This window comes from Aphanomyces astaci (genome assembly GCF_000520075.1).
Source record: "Aphanomyces astaci strain APO3 unplaced genomic scaffold supercont1.1, whole genome shotgun sequence".
In the NCBI taxonomy this organism is placed as follows: Eukaryota; Oomycota; class Saprolegniomycetes; order Saprolegniales; family Verrucalvaceae; genus Aphanomyces; species Aphanomyces astaci.
The window spans coordinates 2,530,062-2,549,754 of record NW_009798264.1 but is presented as its reverse complement, the minus strand read 5'-3'; the positions used below and the strand labels follow the sequence as shown (position 1 = coordinate 2,549,754).

General features: G+C 50.7%; 9 protein-coding genes across 12 annotated transcripts in view; 5 read left to right on the top strand and 4 right to left on the bottom strand.

Moving 5' to 3' along the window:
* The first annotated feature begins 1,885 nt into the window (after positions 1-1,885).
* On the top strand, positions 1,886-3,525 carry H257_00909. Of its 2 annotated transcripts, XM_009823844.1 has the most exons (6): positions 1,886-1,940; positions 1,994-2,260; positions 2,318-2,483; positions 2,537-2,613; positions 2,667-2,817; positions 2,863-3,525. In XM_009823844.1, the coding sequence occupies exons 1-6, from the start codon at positions 1,896-1,898 to the stop codon at positions 3,036-3,038; spliced, it is 882 nt and encodes a 293-aa protein (XP_009822146.1). In that variant the 5' UTR covers positions 1,886-1,895; the 3' UTR covers positions 3,039-3,525. The 2 variants fall into 2 exon arrangements, with proteins under 2 accessions (XP_009822146.1, XP_009822145.1); XM_009823843.1 differs by having other exon boundaries at positions 2,667-3,525.
* H257_00908 (hypothetical protein) lies at positions 2,624-4,803 on the bottom strand. The gene is made up of 4 exons (XM_009823842.1): positions 4,203-4,803; positions 3,816-4,150; positions 3,654-3,761; positions 2,624-3,588 (listed from the first exon to the last, which is right to left on the bottom strand). Exons 1-4 carry the CDS (start codon positions 4,791-4,793, stop codon positions 3,054-3,056), a joined length of 1,569 nt encoding a protein of 522 aa, XP_009822144.1. The 5' UTR covers positions 4,794-4,803; the 3' UTR covers positions 2,624-3,053.
* Positions 4,804-4,815: 12 nt separating this feature from the next.
* Positions 4,816-6,147, bottom strand: H257_00907. Of its 2 annotated transcripts, none has more exons than XM_009823840.1 (4): positions 6,103-6,147; positions 5,835-6,056; positions 5,460-5,780; positions 4,816-5,403 (listed from the first exon to the last, which is right to left on the bottom strand). In XM_009823840.1, exons 1-4 carry the CDS (start codon positions 6,115-6,117, stop codon positions 4,843-4,845), a joined length of 1,119 nt encoding a protein of 372 aa, XP_009822142.1. In that variant the 5' UTR covers positions 6,118-6,147; the 3' UTR covers positions 4,816-4,842. The 2 variants fall into 2 exon arrangements, with proteins under 2 accessions (XP_009822142.1, XP_009822143.1); XM_009823841.1 differs by having other exon boundaries at positions 4,816-5,388.
* Positions 6,148-9,704: 3,557 nt separating this feature from the next.
* Positions 9,705-10,909, top strand: H257_00906. 2 transcript variants are annotated; one of them, XM_009823839.1, is made up of 3 exons: positions 9,705-9,966; positions 10,017-10,199; positions 10,254-10,909. In XM_009823839.1, exons 1-3 carry the CDS (start codon positions 9,730-9,732, stop codon positions 10,818-10,820), a joined length of 987 nt encoding a protein of 328 aa, XP_009822141.1. In that variant the 5' UTR covers positions 9,705-9,729; the 3' UTR covers positions 10,821-10,909. The 2 variants fall into 2 exon arrangements, with proteins under 2 accessions (XP_009822141.1, XP_009822140.1); XM_009823838.1 differs by having other exon boundaries at positions 10,017-10,909.
* A 594-nt stretch (positions 10,910-11,503) lies between these two features.
* Positions 11,504-14,869, top strand: H257_00905 (hypothetical protein). Its single transcript, XM_009823837.1, has 12 exons — positions 11,504-11,651; positions 11,770-11,877; positions 11,941-12,027; positions 12,077-12,233; positions 12,280-12,430; positions 12,487-12,893; positions 12,957-13,055; positions 13,198-13,353; positions 13,418-13,597; positions 13,643-13,912; positions 14,166-14,503; positions 14,565-14,869. The coding sequence occupies exons 1-12, from the start codon at positions 11,581-11,583 to the stop codon at positions 14,644-14,646; spliced, it is 2,106 nt and encodes a 701-aa protein (XP_009822139.1). The 5' UTR covers positions 11,504-11,580; the 3' UTR covers positions 14,647-14,869.
* Positions 14,715-16,961, bottom strand: H257_00904 (hypothetical protein; the record flags this gene model as incomplete). Its single annotated transcript, XM_009823836.1, has 5 exons — positions 16,328-16,961; positions 15,962-16,272; positions 15,724-15,879; positions 15,225-15,674; positions 14,715-15,173 (listed from the first exon to the last, which is right to left on the bottom strand). Exons 1-5 carry the CDS (start codon positions 16,944-16,946, stop codon positions 14,715-14,717), a joined length of 1,995 nt encoding a protein of 664 aa, XP_009822138.1. The 5' UTR covers positions 16,947-16,961.
* A 57-nt stretch (positions 16,962-17,018) lies between these two features.
* Positions 17,019-17,429, top strand: H257_00903 (U6 snRNA-associated Sm-like protein LSm6). The gene is made up of 2 exons (XM_009823835.1): positions 17,019-17,244; positions 17,297-17,429. The coding sequence occupies exons 1-2, from the start codon at positions 17,043-17,045 to the stop codon at positions 17,320-17,322; spliced, it is 228 nt and encodes a 75-aa protein (XP_009822137.1). The 5' UTR covers positions 17,019-17,042; the 3' UTR covers positions 17,323-17,429.
* Positions 17,430-17,528: 99 nt separating this feature from the next.
* H257_00902 (hypothetical protein) lies at positions 17,529-17,994 on the bottom strand (the record flags this gene model as incomplete). The annotated part of the gene is made up of 2 exons (XM_009823834.1): positions 17,529-17,887; positions 17,931-17,994. The coding sequence occupies 2 exons, from the start codon at positions 17,992-17,994 to the stop codon at positions 17,529-17,531; spliced, it is 423 nt and encodes a 140-aa protein (XP_009822136.1).
* Positions 17,995-18,150: 156 nt separating this feature from the next.
* H257_00901 (hypothetical protein) overlaps positions 18,151-19,693 on the top strand; it is a 4,967-nt gene continuing 3,424 nt past the window's right edge. Inside the window, exons 1-6 of the mRNA XM_009823833.1 lie at positions 18,151-18,269; positions 18,321-18,388; positions 18,459-18,869; positions 18,923-19,030; positions 19,079-19,145; positions 19,189-19,464. Of these exons, the coding sequence (XP_009822135.1) occupies positions 18,177-18,269; positions 18,321-18,388; positions 18,459-18,869; positions 18,923-19,030; positions 19,079-19,145; positions 19,189-19,464 (1,023 nt within the window). The 5' untranslated portion in view covers positions 18,151-18,176. The remainder of the gene's footprint in view (positions 18,270-18,320; positions 18,389-18,458; positions 18,870-18,922; positions 19,031-19,078; positions 19,146-19,188; positions 19,465-19,693) is intronic.

Below are 19,693 nucleotides of genomic sequence, written 5' to 3'. Positions count from 1 at the left end.
CGGTACTACAAACTCACCCCGAAACCCATATCCGGATGTTTTATCGGGATGCGCCGAAAGTGCATGCGCCGAAACGTGGAAACCCGGGAAACTGCACGAATGGACTTGCTTTTTCCATACATATTGTAGTATATTTATTGGGACAATTAGTTGGGATATCCCAATAGTGTGCAATTTTCGGGACAAAGTGGATGTCCCAACCCCAAATTTGGTTTTCGGGACATCCGGTGGGGAAGATTTTGTCCCATCTGATGTCCCATTATCGAGTTGGGACATATTTGGGGATGTGGTGGAGATGCTCTTAATACTCATACAGTATCCAAAACTGTAATCATGTACATCAAACTTGAATTACTAACGTTATAGGTCAATATTTATACATCCAGCTGTATACTTCAAGTACTTTTGATGACGTACAGTATTACTTCGAAGTAGTTAAACTGTATTACTTCGAATAGTCCAAGGGTCCAATCTTTTCGTTCCTGATACGAATAATTCCCTCATTAAACGGATCGACTGTTTTAAATTATCGCATCCGGATACACCTGTTGCCCGTAGCCGTGTAACTTGGGACTCCGTCCTACCCACGCTGAGTACACACGATGCTAAATCCCCAGGGTTAACTGCATCTCAGTAGTTAGCTATCGCTAGCACTCAACCCCTAGTAAGAGATGAGGTGGTAAAGTTCGAATATAAACAACATTGCAGTATACAGTATTATGAGAAAAGCAACAGTGGAACGCCTTAATGAGGGAATTGTACTACCTGAAAGGGGTGGCGTGTCCCAGGTACAATTCCCCGATTACAACAGTTTCACTGTTTCTATTTTCAGAAAATGGTGTTTACATGGAACTTAGTGACCACCTCACCTCTTGCACACTAGGGGTGCATCTTAGTGGTTAGCGGTACCGGTAGCTCACAATTGGTGATGCAGTAAACTCCGGGGATTTAGCATTATATGTACTCAACGGGGGTCCCGGTTACAGGCTAGTAAAATGTATCCGGATGGCATAATTCGGGCAAAACAACAGTATTCGGGTCAAAATATTGGGTCTTGGTCCGTGAGTCTTGCCAAGACCAGCAAAGCGGTTGACTTTGCACCAAAAATCCAGATGCAAATTTTACGTAACGTAAGTTACTTCAATTGTATAGTTATGAAGGGTGTTTATCGAAAGATGGCTTAATGTTAGGAAATGTTTTGTCAACGTTAAATAACTGCCCCCTGTATAGTCCACAAATACTGGGTGTATGGCGACACGAACTTCTCCCATAACCCATAACCTTTGGCTGTACTTGCCTCGATAAAGCTCCTATATACATATAATACTTCAAGTATTAATAGTACCGGTATATTTCACCCATGCCGCAAAAACCATGGATTCGTTGTATATATTTCGCGTCATTCTTGTCCAAGCTTGTCGCAAAAACTGTACCCTGAAAGGGGTGGCGTGCCCAGGTACAAATTCCCCGATTACAACATTTCCACTGTTTCTTTTTTCAGAAAATGGTGTTTACATGGGACTTAGTGACCATCTCACCTCTTGCACACTAGGGGTGCATCTTATTGGGTAGCGGTACCGGTAGCTCACCATTGGTGATGCAGTTAACTCTGGGGATTTAGCATTCATTATATGTACTCAACGGGGCTCCCGGGTTACAGGCTCCTACTACTAGTAGTACTAATGGTTTCACTCATGCTTTACAACACCACAAAAGGCACACCGACGATGGCTTGACGACTTCATAAACAAACTACGAAACATAAGTAAAATGTATCCGGATGGCATAATTCGGGCAAAACCACAGTATTTCGGGTCAAAATAACAGTGGAAGAGGTCGGATAACCGTATCCGGAAAACCTTGGGTGCGAAATTCAAATCGCGATCTTTCCAACAATGCCAGCATGCGCTGACGCAGGGATGACAGCATTGGATCACAAGGTCAGGCATCGCCACCAGAAAGTAAAGCAACTCATATGACGTGTACGCTGTAGCTGCACATGATTCTGCAGAGTTCCCAAGACTATACCCGTCGCATTGACAACATGGAGTTCGCTCGATTCCCTCGTGCGTTTGCATACATTACGTTGACGATGGAGCGCCTCGACGCGAAGCTACAGCAAGCGGTCCAAGCATTTCACACATCAGTGGACATACATGCAAACGCCAGTTGCACGGTTATGCTAACTCGCAGTACTGTATTTGTTGCAACAAGTCACCTCAAAGCCATCGAACGCATTGCAAACGAGTATTACCTTGGCGTACGTTCGCTCATGTCCACATCGTTGTTTGAAACGACTGACAACGTGTCTTTCAAGTGGATGGCGATAGAATCTGCGATACCGTCAACAACCTTCGAGGCCACGAATCCTTCGGATCGTGCGTCAACGAGCCGTCCTGCATTGCACCGTGAATCACGAAATGCTCTGTCAATTGCTTCCAGCTTCCCATCGATCCTCGACGGAGTCTTGAGCTTAAGCAAGTGTACGTAGTACTGACATGCTCTCCGCGGCCCATGCATGGCGTGGTTCTCGTAGTGGCAGGATTCCTCCAACAAGACATGGCCTCCATGGAATTTAAGCAGTCTCATCCCACGGCGCCAGCAGCGACTCTAGTACGTTCCATCTATCTGCATTAGCTCAGCCACGTTGGATATGCTTCTCGTAGGCTGTATTTGAACTCGAAAACGCATGTCCATTTGCATTTGTGGTCGCGTCGTTGACCGTTGCGTTCGTTCTTCATGGAACGTGGTACTTGTGTTCAATTTCAGTTCAACGAGATTTGAATGAGGCGTTGGAATCAGGCGCAGCATCGACATGTACGCATGTATTTGGCTATGACAGTCTTAAGAGTCCGTCGTTAGTGCGCCTTCGGGTCAACTTGCCGAATATGGCGCGATGCTCCACCACCACCAGACTGTCTTCGTCGTCATCACGTCATCACGGCACTTGCTTTGTCGAGTGGGATCTCTACAAGGACACTGTGCACGTGTCCGTGGCATCGCCGTCGGCCGTGATCGATGCTGCGTACTTTGCATGACACACCAGCGCCTATTTAGCCCATGGACTTAAGTTTTAACATGAGTTTATCCAGCTGGAAGGCCTGGGTTCGTTCGAGTCGTTCGAGGCGGTGCACACGGTCGCATCGGGGGTCTGGGACCTCGGCATCCTTTGAAAACGCCTGACTTTGCGACCACTGCAGGAACCCCGCTTGAATTTCCACGAGCTCTGTGACAAGGTGGACGAACTCCCTTCGAAGCAGCACGACTCGAGTGATGCTTTGTTCACGCTTCTGGGCGTAAAAGCCAAACATCGCACGCAGCGCGTGCTCATGCTGGAACCAGAACATCGGGCCAAAGTACTCGCAGATGGCGCCGTGGAACGTCGAGCTCACATCGAGGCCATGCCGGTCGTGCAGAGCAATCGTCGCGTGGACGTGGTCGCCCCACTTCGAGTACAAATCGTGCACGGCCAGCAACCCCGTCGATGGAGCCACCACTTTGCCGTATCGGATCACGGCGGGCGTGCCTGGCGTCAACGGATGCAGCTGCCACGCATCTCGACGGGCCTTGCACACGCGGTGGTAATACCTACGACGCGGGAGAGAGAGGGGGTTGAGTGAGATGACTGGGCGTTAGATGATTCTTGTATGTACTTGTTGGTTTGGCGGAGGGAGATGGAGTCCACGTACGACACATATGACAACACCGTGACAAACACACACGTTGGAATCTTGGCCATCCACGGCCCCGCCGCCACCAGTCTACAAAAAGTAGTCGATAACTTGCATAGTGTACAGTCGTGGGAAAAGCGCGACCTGTACGGGGCACACAGGTGCAGGCGGTTGGGGTTTTGAGTGAGAACGAGCTGCTGTCGGACAAAGCACACGCCGTGGACGTCGGGGATGGCCACCACGTGCGACAAGAACCCAACTTGGGAGAACACAAACACCTTGGTGTGATCGGCCACGACGATGTCGCCGTCGTCTTCGCAGCCCACAGTGATGCTGCACGGGTGTTGCATCGTAGTGGAGTTCCCCCAGAGGGTGCGGAATTGCAGCGTAGTCCGCGCGCCAAACACTTGGACGCGGTGGTTGTCTCGATCGCATACAAACAGGTCGCCCCATCGATTGATCGCCACGGCCACGGGCGCCTACTTGATGGCGCCTTGTCAAATCGACGTACAGAATACATAGGGTCTCGACCTGAAACTCGCCGGGTTTTGAACCAAACGCACCGAGAACCGACAGGACGCGGCCGGTGGTCGTGACCAACACGATGCGATGGTTGCCGCTGTCTGCCACGGCAATGTGTCCGTCAGGCGTAAACGCGACGCCCAGAATGTGATTGAATTGGCCCTTATCCGACCCGAAGCGACCGAAGTGGGCCAGCAGCGTGTGATGCATGGAAAACACTTGAATGCGGTTCACCTTGGCGTCTGACACAGCGATAGTCCCTGTGACGTTGATTGCGATGCAGTGCGGCTCGAGGAACTTGCCAGGGTTGCCCCCTTTCCCCCCGATCGTGTGTTGCAGCTGCAGGGTCGCCGCGTCCAAGACGCGGACGCACGCGTGCTGGACGTCGCACACCAGCAGCGTGTTGTTGAGGGGGTTCACCACCACCCCTCCGATGAGCGGCCCCTTGTCCGTCGCCTTTGGCTGTGTTTTCGAGATCAAGTGCTGGGTCTGGGACTGAACATGGGTGTAGTCACGCCCCAGCACGGCCGATTGGAGCGGCCATGCTACTTTGGCGTGTAAGTAGGTGGACAGCGCCACCCCCATCTCCACCGTCTTCATTGAATCTATTCTTAGCCTCAAGTGCAAGGTAATGTTTCTCTTAAACATGTTATGTGGACGAATCCTTCTGAGCAATGTGCACTTTGCCGTCCACGATGTATGGCTGCACGTCGGTGTGCAACGCAGGATGGCGTTGCAGCAAATGATGAAATTGCTCGGGGGCTACGTCACCAAAGTCGTTTCCCCAAACGACCAACTCGCACAGCGTCGAATGTGCGTTGCGCGCAACTCCGTTGGCCAATCGGGCCAAGCCCGCGTCTTCGATGGAGTTGTAGCCGAGGCGCAGGACCTGCAGACGAGTGGACACCCCCAGGACCGTCTCAAACGCTTGCGCCCCGTCGTCGCCAATCCTGTTGGCGGTCAAGTCCAGCTCCGAGATGCGCGAGTCACTGAGGAGTAAGGCCGCAAGGGCTTCCGACCCAAAGCCGCCGATGCGATTCGCGCCAAGGTGCAAACTCGTCAGCCTCTTGTTGTCCAACAGGCGCTCGGCCAGCACTTGGGCGCCGACGTCGGTGATTTGGTGTTTGCAGAGACTGACGTGCGTCAGCGTGTGGTTGGCCTGGAGCATCTTGGCCACGTGCTGCAACGCTTCTTCCTGCTCGAAAACCACCTTCATTCAATCATTGCCACCATGTATTTGTCAATAACGTAAGTGAGTATACCGACCTCGAGAGTTTTCAACACGGGGTTATCCAAGTTGATGCGCTTGAGGGCTGTGTTATGGCGAAGGGCACCCGAGATCGCAATCAAACTGCCATGGCCAATGTCCGTATCCCCAATATCAATATCTTGAAGGGTCATGTTGATTTCGAGCATTCGGGCCACGTGAAGGTTGCCTTCGTTCCCAAGGGGATTGCGGCGCAAGTTGAGCACTTGGATCGTTTTGTTTTCTGCGAGAGCCGTGCACAAGATGCGGGCACACTCGTCGTTGAGGGCGTTGCCAGCCAAGTTGACGTGCACTAGACTCGACGTGTATCCGTCGATGTTCTACGGATGTATTTCCATGACTCCAAAGGTAAAGAGAGCTCGTTGGGTAGTTACCAGAAAGAGCTTGGCAATGGCACGAGCAGCATTCAAGTGGCTTTCGGGGTCGTCATCATCCAACTCGCCCACGTTGTTGTACTGAAAGTCAACCGTATGAAGGTCGTTAACTTCTGCCACGATCATCGAATTGCACAACGAGATGGCCTCCAAATTGGTCACCCGCGACCGGAATGACTTGACGCTATTGCCTGGAATGATCAAGCCTGTTTGACCCTGGTCCTAATCATGATGCATGGCTAAGGTCAATTCTCAAGAAGAATCGTACCGTTTCGTCGGCCATGATGGCGAATGCACAGGCGGCAACTTTGTGGTGACGTTTCGTGTTCGGTTACACATTTGCTCATAATGAATCACTCATTGCATAATTGTAGAGTTGACTCCCCAATACTCTACTCGTCATGGGATATAATGTCCATGTGAACGACTGCATGCACGGTAGTGTTGTGTTTATGTTTACACCTACCTGTACAGTACTACCGGTAGTAAAAAGAGTAGTAATTGGTAGAAGATTTGAGCCAATCAGAATGCAGGAAATCATTAAGTACGTGACTTTAACTAACGTTAGTGTGAGCACAAACACTTTTTCACATTCAAAATTCTGTACTAACTAGCAGGAAACCATTAAGTACGTGGCTTAACTGTAAACTAGTGTGAGTACAATCACCACAGGACACTTTTTCACATTCGAAATTCTGTACTAACTGTAAAGTTATTATTAGTATTATTGTGAATACGAATTCCACAAACAAGTCATTTTGCCTATTTTGGGGGATTGATGAAATCGCCAACTAATCGAGCAAAGGAGTATGATTGGCTACAAGAATGAAGGCTGCAATTTTATTGTCTAAAAAGATTGATTGTACTACTGTAGTACTGTACTATTGCAAAGTTACCTCGTCAAGTTTAATTTATATGAAATTTCGAAGGTCCGGCGATTGTTCGGCGGTTCATTCGACAGTTTTTAATTTGTACTTCGAAGTATCATATTATAAAGGTTTTTCGAATATGATAATTTATGCCAATTCAACAATTGCTTAGGGCTCCTCTGGATACCACGAATTATGGCATAAAATGACGAAAATCTCCATAAAATGGTGAAATGACAAAGTCGCGATTTTGTTTCGCCTGGATACCACAAAATCCAAAGGAAATATTACAAAACTATATATAGCTAGAAAGTTCACGAATTATGGCATAAAAAAATGGACCAAAATGGTCAATTTCTCATGTAAAGACAGTCCATATTTATAACACTTCAACATCAATGTTCTGTCAAAACGGCGCATTTCGAAAACCGCAGCAACCACACAGCACACAGATGGGCGTTTGGACGTTGGGCGAGATCGTGCAGCAGTCCACCATACTACTACGCATCACGGGGCATTCGAAGCGTCTCCTCGAAGGCATCCTCGTTTCCTTGAAGTATTTCGGCAACCCACAAAGCCCCCAACAAGATGGAGACCCGCTTTGACTTCTTCAAGAGGTAGGCGGAGTAGTGGTAGACCAGGTATGACATCAACATCATGCGACGTCGCTTGAGGCGCCGCCGACGAAGCAGCATCATCATGGTCGTGAGCATCGCTTTGGCGCGCAAGTATACAAACGCAATACAAAAAGAAGAGATGGTGAAACCAGACGGTTTCACCATCTCTTCTTTTTGTATTGCGTTTGTATATTGGACAAATTTTGTAAAATCTCATTTCGAGTTTTGGCATATTTTTATGGCGTGGTATCCAGAGGAGCCCTTAGGGTGCGACTGGTAATTAACCAAAATGCCATTTTCAAAATGGAGGTAAAAGGTTCATTTTGTAATATGGCGTTTTGGACAAATGCAACGAGTAATCCCACGTGGAATTGTTGGATTTGGGTTAAAACTCTTCAAGCAAGACATGTTTCAATTTTGATCAGATTTGTTGAATTCGGCCCCAAAATGTCGTTTTGGGCCTGAATATTGCAATATTTCCGGTTACCATACGCACCCTTACCATTTATTATTAACTGTAAACAAGGTTGAAATTGACTATCATTCCAAGTTGTTTTGTACACAATATTGCGTTTTAGAGTCAATTGAACATTCTTACTTCTGATTATTAACCAATCAGAGTGCATCATGGTTTCTTTGCCATATAATTGGTCAAGACGATCATTTTTATCGACTTCAAAAATACCAAGTTCCCAGCGACTCAAACAAGTCGTGCCAGCATCAAGTGTCAGCAGTTCATCACACTCTCGAGTACATTCACTATCGCTTTTTTCCATAGTGTTTAGTCCTTGTTTTGTAAACTCTACCCAATGAAGTCGACATCGAATGACGAATAATCGATGCGAATATCACGTTAGGAGGACCAGCAGCATCACTACAACTTCATGGTTTAGGTCGACTGGGGCCAACACCCAAGGTTCCAAGTCAAAGTGAGGAAGAACTACCGTCAGTAAGATTCATACTACCGGTAGTATTATCGGGGCATAGTCACTAAAGGTTTGACCAAATCAAGTCGTTCGCCCGCGACATGCAGTTGTCCAGATATTAGGCATTGGGCAATAGTTTCAACTAACAGTGTAAACATGAGTAACAGGGCTCTCGTCGAGGCATACTGGTACTGTAGTCCACGTACGTGGAATAGAAAATCCAGGAACTTTCACCCGAGCGCCCACAACGCCAAGAACAACCACTACCTATGCTGCGACAAGGCGAGGGCCAAGTCGTACTGTATGACCATCGCCCAGGCTGAAGCGTGTGGGTAGGAGCAACGGATCGTATTCTACGCAGGCTGTTGCTAGCGAAGAGAACGATCCTATTGGCCAGTTATTATCACTTTTCTATCATATAATTGGACAGAAATTTGGTAAGGCAGCCTGTCTTACGAATTCATCAATAAAAGATGCGTGCAAAGGAATTTAAAAATATCCCTTACAAACATGAAGCTTCTTTCAATAAAATTTGGCCTAAATCGATTTATGGAATTCGTCCTACTAAAACCTACTGTTTCACCTTTACGATATTTGTACAAAAAGTCCAAATTTTGATAAGCAGGGCAGTTTCGCAGCAGTTACGATCCTACCAAGACCTCCGAAAAAATGTCGAAAAAGGCGGCCGCTGCGACAGATATCGTGGACGAACCCGTGGTGGAAGCTGTGCCAGAAACGCAAGGATCAGGTGTATTCCACTTTCCTGACGGAAGTCAATATGGTGGGTGGTTATGATTTGCAAGCCAGTGCGGTGACGGGGTTTAGTCTAGACGGGGACTACCAAAGCTTCAACCAAGTCGTGATGCGTCATGGAAGGGGCAAGTTTATCAACGGCCCAGAAAAGTACAATGGCTCGTGGCACAAAGATCAAATGGAAGGCAAAGGTACGATAGCCACACACAATGCCATCCTTGATTGGAATCGTTCAGGTGTTTACTCGTTTGCATCGGGTGCGTCGTTCGAGGTACTGTTCCATTAGCCGGCATGGCGAAACAGCGCACATACAGGTGGTCATTGCATGTGCCTATCGTAGGGAGAGTTCCGAAACAACTTGTTTGCTGGCGACGGCGAGTATCGATGGAGTGATGGCGCGACGTATGTGGGTGGATGGGCGAACAGCAAGTAAGTCGCGCGAGGCATGCTTGCGCGTTTAACATGGTGAGGCAGAATGCATGGCACCGGTTGCTATAAGGACAAGGATGGCGTCGAGTGGAAAGGCTCGTTTGTGAATGGGAAGTACGACAACGGGCGAGCCTTCCTCACACTTCGTTGAGCATTTTGCATGACTCACATTGTCAAGTCAAGAACGACCTTGATATTGTACACTTTGAAATAAACTATCTTCTTGTTTGTATTGAAACGAATTGTTCGCTTTGTGACGAATTAAAATAAAGTGTAGAAGTCGAACGTTACTTTACCAATAATGGTGTCCCTGACACAACGATGGCTTCGGAGGAATGCCTTGACGATGTGGATGCTGCTGACCATGCTTTTGGCGCTTTGCTCAGCCCATTCCCGCCTTCAGCAAGATCTCAGTGAAACATACTGCCCCGTGTGCAACATGGTGGTGCAACCCACGCCGAACCAACTTCTCCGCGGCAGCCAAGCTCTGTACGCATGCGAGATGGCAGGCCACTTTCAACAGCTCGTATCGAATCCTGTATGTCGTCTACCAGCATCCTCGTTCTGAATCTTGGTGCATGTAACTAGAAAGCATACGTTCGTGAGATCTCGGCGATCTCGACGTTGCCAGCGCCATACTCCAACTCGACTGTGTCGTGTCCAGTCTGTCACGACAGCAGGATCACCCACGCAGTTCGCTTGGGACCTCATGGCAACCAGATGATCTTTGCATGCTCCGAGAACCACGCGACGTCCATCTCGACGAATCCGGTACATCCTTTCATACACCATGTAATTAAAGCAACCGTTCACATGCCATCACAGGCGGATATATTTATCTACTCGCCGTCGAACGACACCAGCGCCTACTGCCAAGGGGCCACGATCATGTACGATGGCTTCCAGTCCGCCTTCCATGGCATCTGTCCACGGCTTCTCTTCCACGGATGGGTGCTGAACTCGGAGGCCAAGTACGCTTTGGGTTTCGTTGGCATTGTGCTCATGGGCATTCTCTTGGAGTGGTGGGTGGAGTTTCAAGACCAGTTGCATCGTCGACTATTGCGAACTCTGGTTGTGCCTCCATCACCAGACACATCAACTGCTCACGAAGACCCCGACCTCGACATTGAGTTGTCGTTGGAGGACACTCTCCTTCCAGCGGACCAAAGAGCGCAGCGACGGCGGTCCCTGCCATTTAGCGCCAGAGCCGTGTTGGCGGCATCGTACATGGGGATGATGGCTCTCGCGTACTTCATCATGCTCGTGGTCATGAGCTACGAATCGGGCTTCTTCGTGGCGGCGGTCCTGGGCATGGGACTCGGTTTCTTCTTCTTCCGCGATGTGGATGCCCTGCATCCGTCGGGCAACCCAGATCCTTGTTGCAGCACTTAGTAGTGTACTGTTTGTTACTTTAACTTTGCAATGAGCTACGTCGTTTGTTCATCCGGATGACTTCCTCAACCAGTGTGGACATTTCATGAAGGAACCGTCGCGTACTGAGTCCAATGGACATGCTTGGACGAATGACATGATGTGGAGAGAGATGAGCACATAGTGAGTGCACCGCTTCCTGCGCCTCTGACGGTCGGTACGGTACTGTTCAATGACAATAGCAGTAACTCAAGAACTTGAGTTACTGCCATGCTTTCACTCGAGTCTCAAGTGACAGCATGGCTTCGCATACGTAGGTTCATGGAGATATACATCGGCAGTAACTCAAGTGGAAGCATGGCTTCGCATAGGTTCATAGGAATAGCATCGTCTCAAGGTAACGTTCGAACGAACGTGCATGATGTACAGCAAGATCGTCGCCGCCGCGCCGAAGCCTGTTCTTGCTGCAGCGTTTCTCCTCCACCAAACACGACTTTTGTCGTCAAGATTGTAATAAAATAACAATCCTGTCGCGACATGCTGGAATTATGCACAAAGGTTGCCGGAATTAACACTTGCGAATTTTATTGTGCTTTACCTAAACGTCCCACCTGCGGATTCTTAGACTTGTGGCCAACATAGAGGCGTATAAAATGTGTATACTTGGTATTTGTATGAAATATACGAAAATGTAAAACCATTGACGCCCCTAGCTCCATTAAAAGCACCCCTTTTGTTGTCGACTCCACCCACACTCGTCCCAAGTACAGGAGGCGGCGCCATGTCCCTTTTCGCGTCAGATGACAGCTCCAGCATGTGGTCCACGGCCGGCTCGCTCTTCAACATCTCCAGGTAAGCCTCATGCAACATGTAAAGTCGTCTCCATATGGCTTCCTGCATGAAGCAGCGCATAAACACATATGGATGACCCCCCTCAGTGAATATGCATGTGCTTAATATGCGCACATAGCCCACTCTCCGACTTGCTGGACAAGGAAGACTACACGCTTGAACAAGTTCTGGAAGAAGACGAGTTGATTCAAGAAGTCAAGTCGAGAAATGTCAAGCTCTTGCAGTTGTACGGTGACCGACCAAAGCCTGTGAGATACCGACGGCAGTTTGATTGACGGGGATCTCGTAGCTTGTCCAAAGAAGAAACCGTGCGCAAATTGGTGTACTATGTCACGCGAAAGGCCGAGGATGGCGACGGGGACATGATTGCGATCAAGTAACGTCGCCCTCGACCGCTATCCAGAAACGGCACTGATCGGTTGTAGGTATCCGTTCATGTCGTGCGAAGTGCTGTGCTGCGACATCATGTGCATCACTGAAACGTTGTCGACGGCATCGAACGGCGCCATCGTCGAAGATTTGTTTGGGTTGCTAAGTCAACCCGCGCCGCTCGATTCGCGCTTGGCGGGGTACTTTGAAAAGGTTGTACTTTCATGTCGTTTTTGGGTTCTCTAACCATGTCGTGTAGATTTTGTCGCTGCTGATGATCCGCAAGCCGCAAGAAGTGACGGAACTCATGAACAAGAACGCGGACACGCTGCTCGACGGATTCGTCACGCATTCCATTTCGTACTCAATCGCTGAAATGTTCAAGCGACTCATGCAGCCCTACCAAGGCGGTACATATCTCCCAATGTCGCATGTACGTGCCTTACAACAGTGGATGTTGCATTAGACTACATGGACGACATGGACTTTTCGCACCCGTACGGGTCCAACGGCGGCCCTTGGTTCTCATCATCCAGCGACGAAGATGACCTTAGCGCCGTGGGCACGCCGCAGTCGAAGAAGACGCTGTCGTGGCAAACCGACCGCCGCGTTGTGGACAGTCTGGTCCAGAACCTCCGCCCCGCCGACGACAAGGACGACCCCATCGACAGCGACGTGCACAAGCACACGGCGGAAATCTTGAGCGACATCATCCACTACGGCACGCGGTCGTCGGCCAACGAGCCCGCGCCCGCGTCGGCGACGCTGGTCGAGCACATCGAGTCGGCCGAGACCGTTGACAAGATCATCGCGCTGGCGCTGCCCGCGGGCAACGCGTACACGACGTCAATGACGTCGGCGCTGACTGTGCTGGTACGCGTCATGTTGTTGTGCCTGGTTTATTCGTAGTCGTTGGGGGTGTTGACTGAGCTGTAGAGCGCGCTCTTGTCGCGCCATGCCAATACCCACTACAGCTCCACCATCCCCGAAGAAACCCCCGTGGTCGTGTCGGCCACCGTAGCTCGCTTGCCTCAGGTACGTTTTTGATGAAACCTGCCTGCCGTGCATTCACCAACCAACCACCACCACGTGTTGTGACATCAAACATCCTGTGTATTCTGTGGTGACGAATGCATGTGTGGATATATATATATGTATGCATGCATGCGATGGATAGATTGCCCAAGCATTGCGGGACGAAGCAGGCACAACCGTGAACCAACGACACCAAACGGTGCCCAAGCTTGGCCTCCGTCGGTTAAAGCTGGTGGGGTTGCTTGTGGTCCTCGTCCAAGCCAAGTACCGTGCGATCGACGCCGTGATTCTGTCCGAGGTGCGTCGTGATGTGAAGATATTCTGTGGACGGTGCTAACCCTTTTCCGATATATGATGGGCAGAACATGATTGCGCTATGCTTGGATTTGTTTTTCACATTTGAGTCGGTCAACATGCTCCACGCCGAGATCGAGTCGCTGGTCGTGGGCATTTTGGAAAGCGGGGGACCGGACCTCCAAGTGGGTCTGTTGAAGCAGTCGAATCTGCTCGGCCGCATTCTCCAAGCGTACGAGGCCAACACGGTGCGCGCTGAGTGTTGTCGACATAGATCCTCATGCTTGATGTAGGCGGCGCTGCAGGAATCGCCGGCCAACGCCAAGGGATATATGGGGCACTTGTTGCGCATTTCCAACGTGATTCTCAACATCACGGACGAGGTGAAAGGCGTCGACACCCGCGGGTCGCTGAACGACATGACACATGCCGACAGCATCGTCGAGTACTTGGAGGCCGACCCGATGTGGGCCCAGTGGGATGAGTTTGTCAAGACAACCGTGGCCGACGCCAACGACAAGGACCGTCACGCGTTGGGCGGGTCGGTCGTATCGCACCCTGTGGTACGTCTGTCGATTGTTGACCCAAAATGTAGACTTTTGTGCTATCTATCGATCGATTCTTTTTACCTGACGTTTGGTCACACTAATTTAAAGCACATACTAATTCGATGTTGCATTGGTCGAATGTGAGTGGATGATGATTTGATTGGGTATTTGATCTGGGTTTTGATTGGTCGTCTATCGATTTGGTTGTTCTGCTCACAAACACTCGAATGTCGAATCTATCGACAAGAATATTCAAACGTTGTCGCAGGACGACCCGTACGGAATCGGACGTTTTGACCACCCGCCCATCGGATCGTTTGCAGACATGCTCGAGAGCGGCGACCAGAGCCACTTTGACACGGACTTTGACCTGCCCCAGGACAACGACATCCCCGCCATGATCAGCGACAGCAGCAGCAGCGACGAAGATGAGGACTTCACCGAGTTTGACCCTCGGTCCATCCACCGCTCCAACCACCCACAAGACAGCAATGTGATCCCGGTCGTGCCGCTGGATTCGCCCGACTTGGTCATGGAGCAAGCAGACAAGTCCATGGACAACTCGAACTGGGCGAATTTTGACGCTGTTGTCCCGTCGTCGCAAGAGTACGTTGTATCTTGTGGGGGCGCGTGCTTGAGAAGTGTGTGATCAAACGGTTGTATTTAGGCAAGCGTTTGCCAATTTCGACGAGGCGACGACGACCCCGCCGCCGCCGCCTGCGCCGACCACACCGACGGAACAACCTTAGGCCAATCGTGTGTGTTCATTCATTTCATGAGATAGGAATAAGAAGGCCAAATTGTATATAATTGGCAATCAATTCCTGTCCCATCGACTCTTTTTCGCGGGCGTCGGCCCTTGCTCGTCTACTTTGTCCCAGCGGCTTTTCCGGATCGGAGCCGACGACTTGACAAACGTCATCCGGTGCTGCGGGTCGGCATGTCGAGGACGTGGGGGGGGTGGGGGGGGTGCTGAAGTTGCTGCCACGAACCCCATCAGTGTCGTCGTCTGAGGCTGCTGCGATCGAAGAGGCTGCGTACTTCCAAACCCGAGGCCCTGGCGCTGTTCCTTTTTCGACTTGGGCTTTTGCGTATGGAAAAATCCTGAAGATGATTCGCGTTCGTCCAAGTCGATGGCGTCGAGGTCATCCCGTCTTGAAAAAGTCGATGACGACAATGGAGCGGATGAGGCGCAAGTTGAAAGCGGGGGTCCATGGGGGTGTCTGCGCTGAAAGTGCGGCGACTTGGCGGCGACTGCCAAGAGCTCAGACGACACCTACATATATCGTCACAAGTGCAAAGTGCAGGTTTTGGATGCAAAGCGAACCGGTTGGTTGGACAAGTCCATGTTGTTGACCAAGTGACCGGCAAACTCGTAGTCTTTGGGTGTGAGTACAGTGTACGCTGTGCCGGGGGACACGCCGTCGACGCCCATGCGGCCGGTGCGCCCGATGCGGTGGACATGCGTGTCGATGTTCTTGGCCACTTCGTAGTTGACGACGTTCTTGACGTCCTTGATGTCGAGGCCCCGCGCTGCCACGTCGGTGGCGACCAAGATGGGACACTTCCCAGACTTGAACCGTCGTAGCGCGTCGGCGCGGTCAAATTGGGATTTGTCCCCGTGGAGCGACACGCACGGATACACGTCGCCGAGGCCGTTGAGACTCGCCGCCAGTTGGTCCACGCCCGCCTTGCTGCCGATGAAGATCAGGAGTTTTCCTTCCTCTGTCAACTCGGGCAGCGTGTGCAGGAGCCAATTCCACTTGGCTTCTTTCGTCTACATCCTTATATATAAGTCATGTACGACCATCAAAGAGAACATGTACTGGTAACACGACGGCCACTTGCTTGATCTCGTCGTTGGCTTGCCCGACGGTGCCCACGATGATCTTGACGGGGTTGGTCAGCACATCGCGGGCCAGCATTTCGATCCGGCGGCGAAACGTCGCTGAAAACAGCAGCGTCTGTCGGTCGGGTCGAATCTACTCAGATGTCGTGTCAATATATATATATAAATATATTCTCCAGATTCCGACAAAAACATGAAAATGGTTCAATAAATACCTGGCCCAAGATTGAACGTAGTTGCGATTCAAAACCCATTTCAAACATGCGGTCGGCCTCGTCCAGCACGACATATGTGACACGGTGCAAGTTTTTGATGACGCGCTTCCGCAAGTGCTCCATCAGCCGCCCGGGGGTCGCCACGACGATCTCCGAGCCCTTTCGAATCGACTGGATTTGGTCCCATTTGTTGCCCGCGCCGCCGTAAATAGCGGCGCAGTTGGCGTCCATGCTGAACTTCTTGGCCTCGATGTAGATCTGGTGCGCCAATTCGCGCGTCGGCGACAAGATCACGGCGATCGGGCCTTCGTCTAGACATGTAAATATGGAGGTGTGATGAAATGGGCGAGGCGGGCGCGGGCGTACCTTTCTCCAGGAAGCGCTGGTCCATGATGTGTACCATCATGGGCAAGAGGAACGCGAGGGTTTTGCCTGACCCGGTTTGAGCGATTCCGATGATGTCGCGGCCAGACATAGCCAATGGAAACGCTTGAGACTGGATGGGTGTGGGAGCTTCCAGTCCATGCTTCATGAGCAGTGCCAGGATCTGTCGACTGAAGCCGGCCTGCATGAACGATTGGATAGGCGCGACGTCGGCATCCCCAGGTCGCAGCTCCACGCGGGTGTCGAGCTCCCGCCGAAGCTGGCTAACTTCGCTGGCAGTGTGGGTCGTAGTAGGCTTGTAAAACACTTTCCGAAAGGATTCGTAGGACACGGTGGAGTGATCCAGTGGGGCCAGCTCTTCCATGTCTTGGTTCTTGTTTACACGGTTCCATTCCTCGACGTCTTCCTCGAATACTTGGGTAGGTTGTGGATCTGTGGCCGTGGCTGCCTTCCCAATCGCTATTTTGGATTCCTTGACTTCTTCTTCAAAGGAGCATCGCTCCATTACAGCTGGAGCTCGGTGGACCGTTCGTTCCTGGACGACTTGGGCCTCAATACCCGCCATGAACGCGTCCAACGGGTCGATCTCGCCGTCGTCCATGGTGGTGTACGCAATACGCAAATGGGAAATACTGTATAAACTTATTCAAATTGTCACAGGTTTTGTTTCTGTGTGGCAGACATATATTCCAGCAACATGGAGAAGAAGGCGCCTTCCGACTTCTTGAAGAGTGTCCTCGGTCGGCCCGTGGATGTCAAGCTCAACAACGGCGTCGAGTACAAAGGCGTGCTGGCATGCTTGGACGGGTTCATGAACATCGCGATGGAACAGACTCAAGAGTATGTCAATGGCCAGCTCAAAGCACAGTACGGCGATTGCTTCATTCGAGGCAACAATGGTATGCATCGATACGTCTTCGTCTCGTCCTGACTAATCTGTGTACTGGGTAGTGCTGTATATTTCCGCGTCCAAGTAGGCATGCTCGTCACGGCGGTGTCTGTCGATGTGGCCTCGACGAACAACATAAGATACACAAACCATTAAGTAATCACGACCACTGCACATTCCTTCGTTGCTCGTCGTGCACGTGTCCTAAGGACGCAAGTTGTATCGTACACTCACACATCCTTGTTCAAACAACACAATCACCGGACCCACGACCTTCGCTTCTCATGTCGAGCTTCAATGCGCCTTCTTCGGGATGCTCAAAAAGTAGTGATACGCGGAGCTCTTGCCGTACCCCAGGGACTCGTACAACGCTTGTCCGTGAAAGTTGTCGTGGTCGGTTTCCAGCGACAGTCCCTTGGCGCCATCAGCTTGAGCAAAGTCCCGCGCTTGGTTCATCAACAGTTTGGCCACGCCTTGGCGTCTGGCGGCGGGAGCCACATATAGGTCGTTCAATATCCACAAGCGCTCAGTCGTCACGGACGAAAACGAAGGGAACAGCTGCACAAACCCTACCGCATCTGCAGTGGAATCGTCGACTGCAAAGTACAGGACCGACTCGTCCTTGCTCAACCGATCAGAGAGGAAGGCCTTGGCTCGACCCACGTCGCTCGGCTGATGATAAAACACCCGGGTAACCGTCGAACAATGGCGCGATGCGGTCCACGGCGGCCGCAGTCGCTCGATGGATGCTGATCCGCATGCTGGCACTTGAGAATTGTTGTGACTTGACTTGAGGTAGTACCCGTATTCGTTTACTCGAACATCATGATGTATCCGCACTTACTATATTATTCATGACCCATAGTTGTATTAATCAAAGCCGAAAGATGAGTCTGATTGGCGGAAAGTTAGATTCGGATCATCCACATCGCCATCGCCGCCATGATTGCGTCGAAGCGGCAAGCACTGGGAAGCAAGACGGGGAACTCCCGCTTCAGTCTGTTGCTGCTGGAAGATGGAGAGTTCTTCCTCGATGTACATGCCTCCTTCTTCCAAGAATCGACCAGCATGTGACGTCGGTTGTAGGACTTCAGCGTGCTCAAGTACCCCGACCCAGTGTTTCAATGCCTCACCTTTGACGCATGCATTCAAAGGTATAGTAGTTGTCATTGCTGCATGTCTTGCTCGACATGTCAAGTAGTTGACCCGTGTCATGTGTCGTAGAAAGGTCCAAGGTCGATTGAAGCTCTGCACACGCAGCATCATGTTTGAACCACAAGACGTCATGCAACCCATCTTGAAGTTTCCGTTTCGAGACATGGACGTGTCCCCGCGCGCCGAGATCTTTGACGAAGAATCGAACGAGTTGTATCTGTCCTTCGACTGCAACGCCGTGGTAGAGATGAAGGAGCGCAACGTCGACCACCCGTACACCCACCGCGTGCTGGCCAACTCGAGCGTGTACAGCACCAAAATGATTTTCTCGCTCGTGCATTCCAAGATCCACGACTTCCTCCAAGCCATCACGCCGCTCTGGTCCCTCTCGCACAAGAAGAGCGTGCTCAACAAGATCGACGAAGAGCGCTTCTTGGCGCCGGTGCTCGAGCCCCGCCACACGGACGTGTTCGATGCGAGGTTCGCCCCTTCCTTGTCTCGATCTTTTCAAGCATCACATCGTTCGCCATTAGTTTGCTCGTGGATTTCCGCGAACGACCGCTGTATACAAAGTGCAAACTCGTGGATCGGATCGTGCCCCTGCTCAAGTTTCCCGGCGCCATGATGCTCACCAACCTCAGGTTCGCGGACCCTGTCGATTCCATGAGTCGTGACGTGGCATCCTCTAGAGTGTACTTCCAACCGGCGCAAATCAACAACATTGGCGACCCCGTGCTCAATTTTGAATACACCAAGGTCCCACACATCTTCATGTCGTTCTTGACGCACATGGTGTTAGGTTGTGTGGCTGCATAAACGGCGTCACATGCTCAAGCAATGCGGCCTCGAAGTGCTGCTGGACGACCGCCAGAGCTTTTTCTACTCGTTTCGGTCCATGGAAGATCGCGATGAGATTTATGCGACGATGTTACAGCAGCCGGGGCTGAATCAAACGCTGCAGCAGAATTGCACCCGGGAAATGCTCTTCAAGTGGCAGCACCGCCAAGTGTCGAATTTCGAGTACCTGTCGTTTCTCAACGACCAAGCTGGACGCACGACCAACGACCTGACCCAGGTGCAAAGGAACTATTAATATATTGATTCGTTGAATTTCTACGAGTCTATTATTGCTTCTTTTATATATATATATATATATATTAAATGATGTACGAGCAATACGTTGAGACCACAGCACCACATCGATTCTGTCGTGGATTGTGTTGACTGAAGGACTGGTGTAACAGCAATGATGCGCAGTATATACATATATATATATATATATTTACCCCGTGCCAAATGATGTA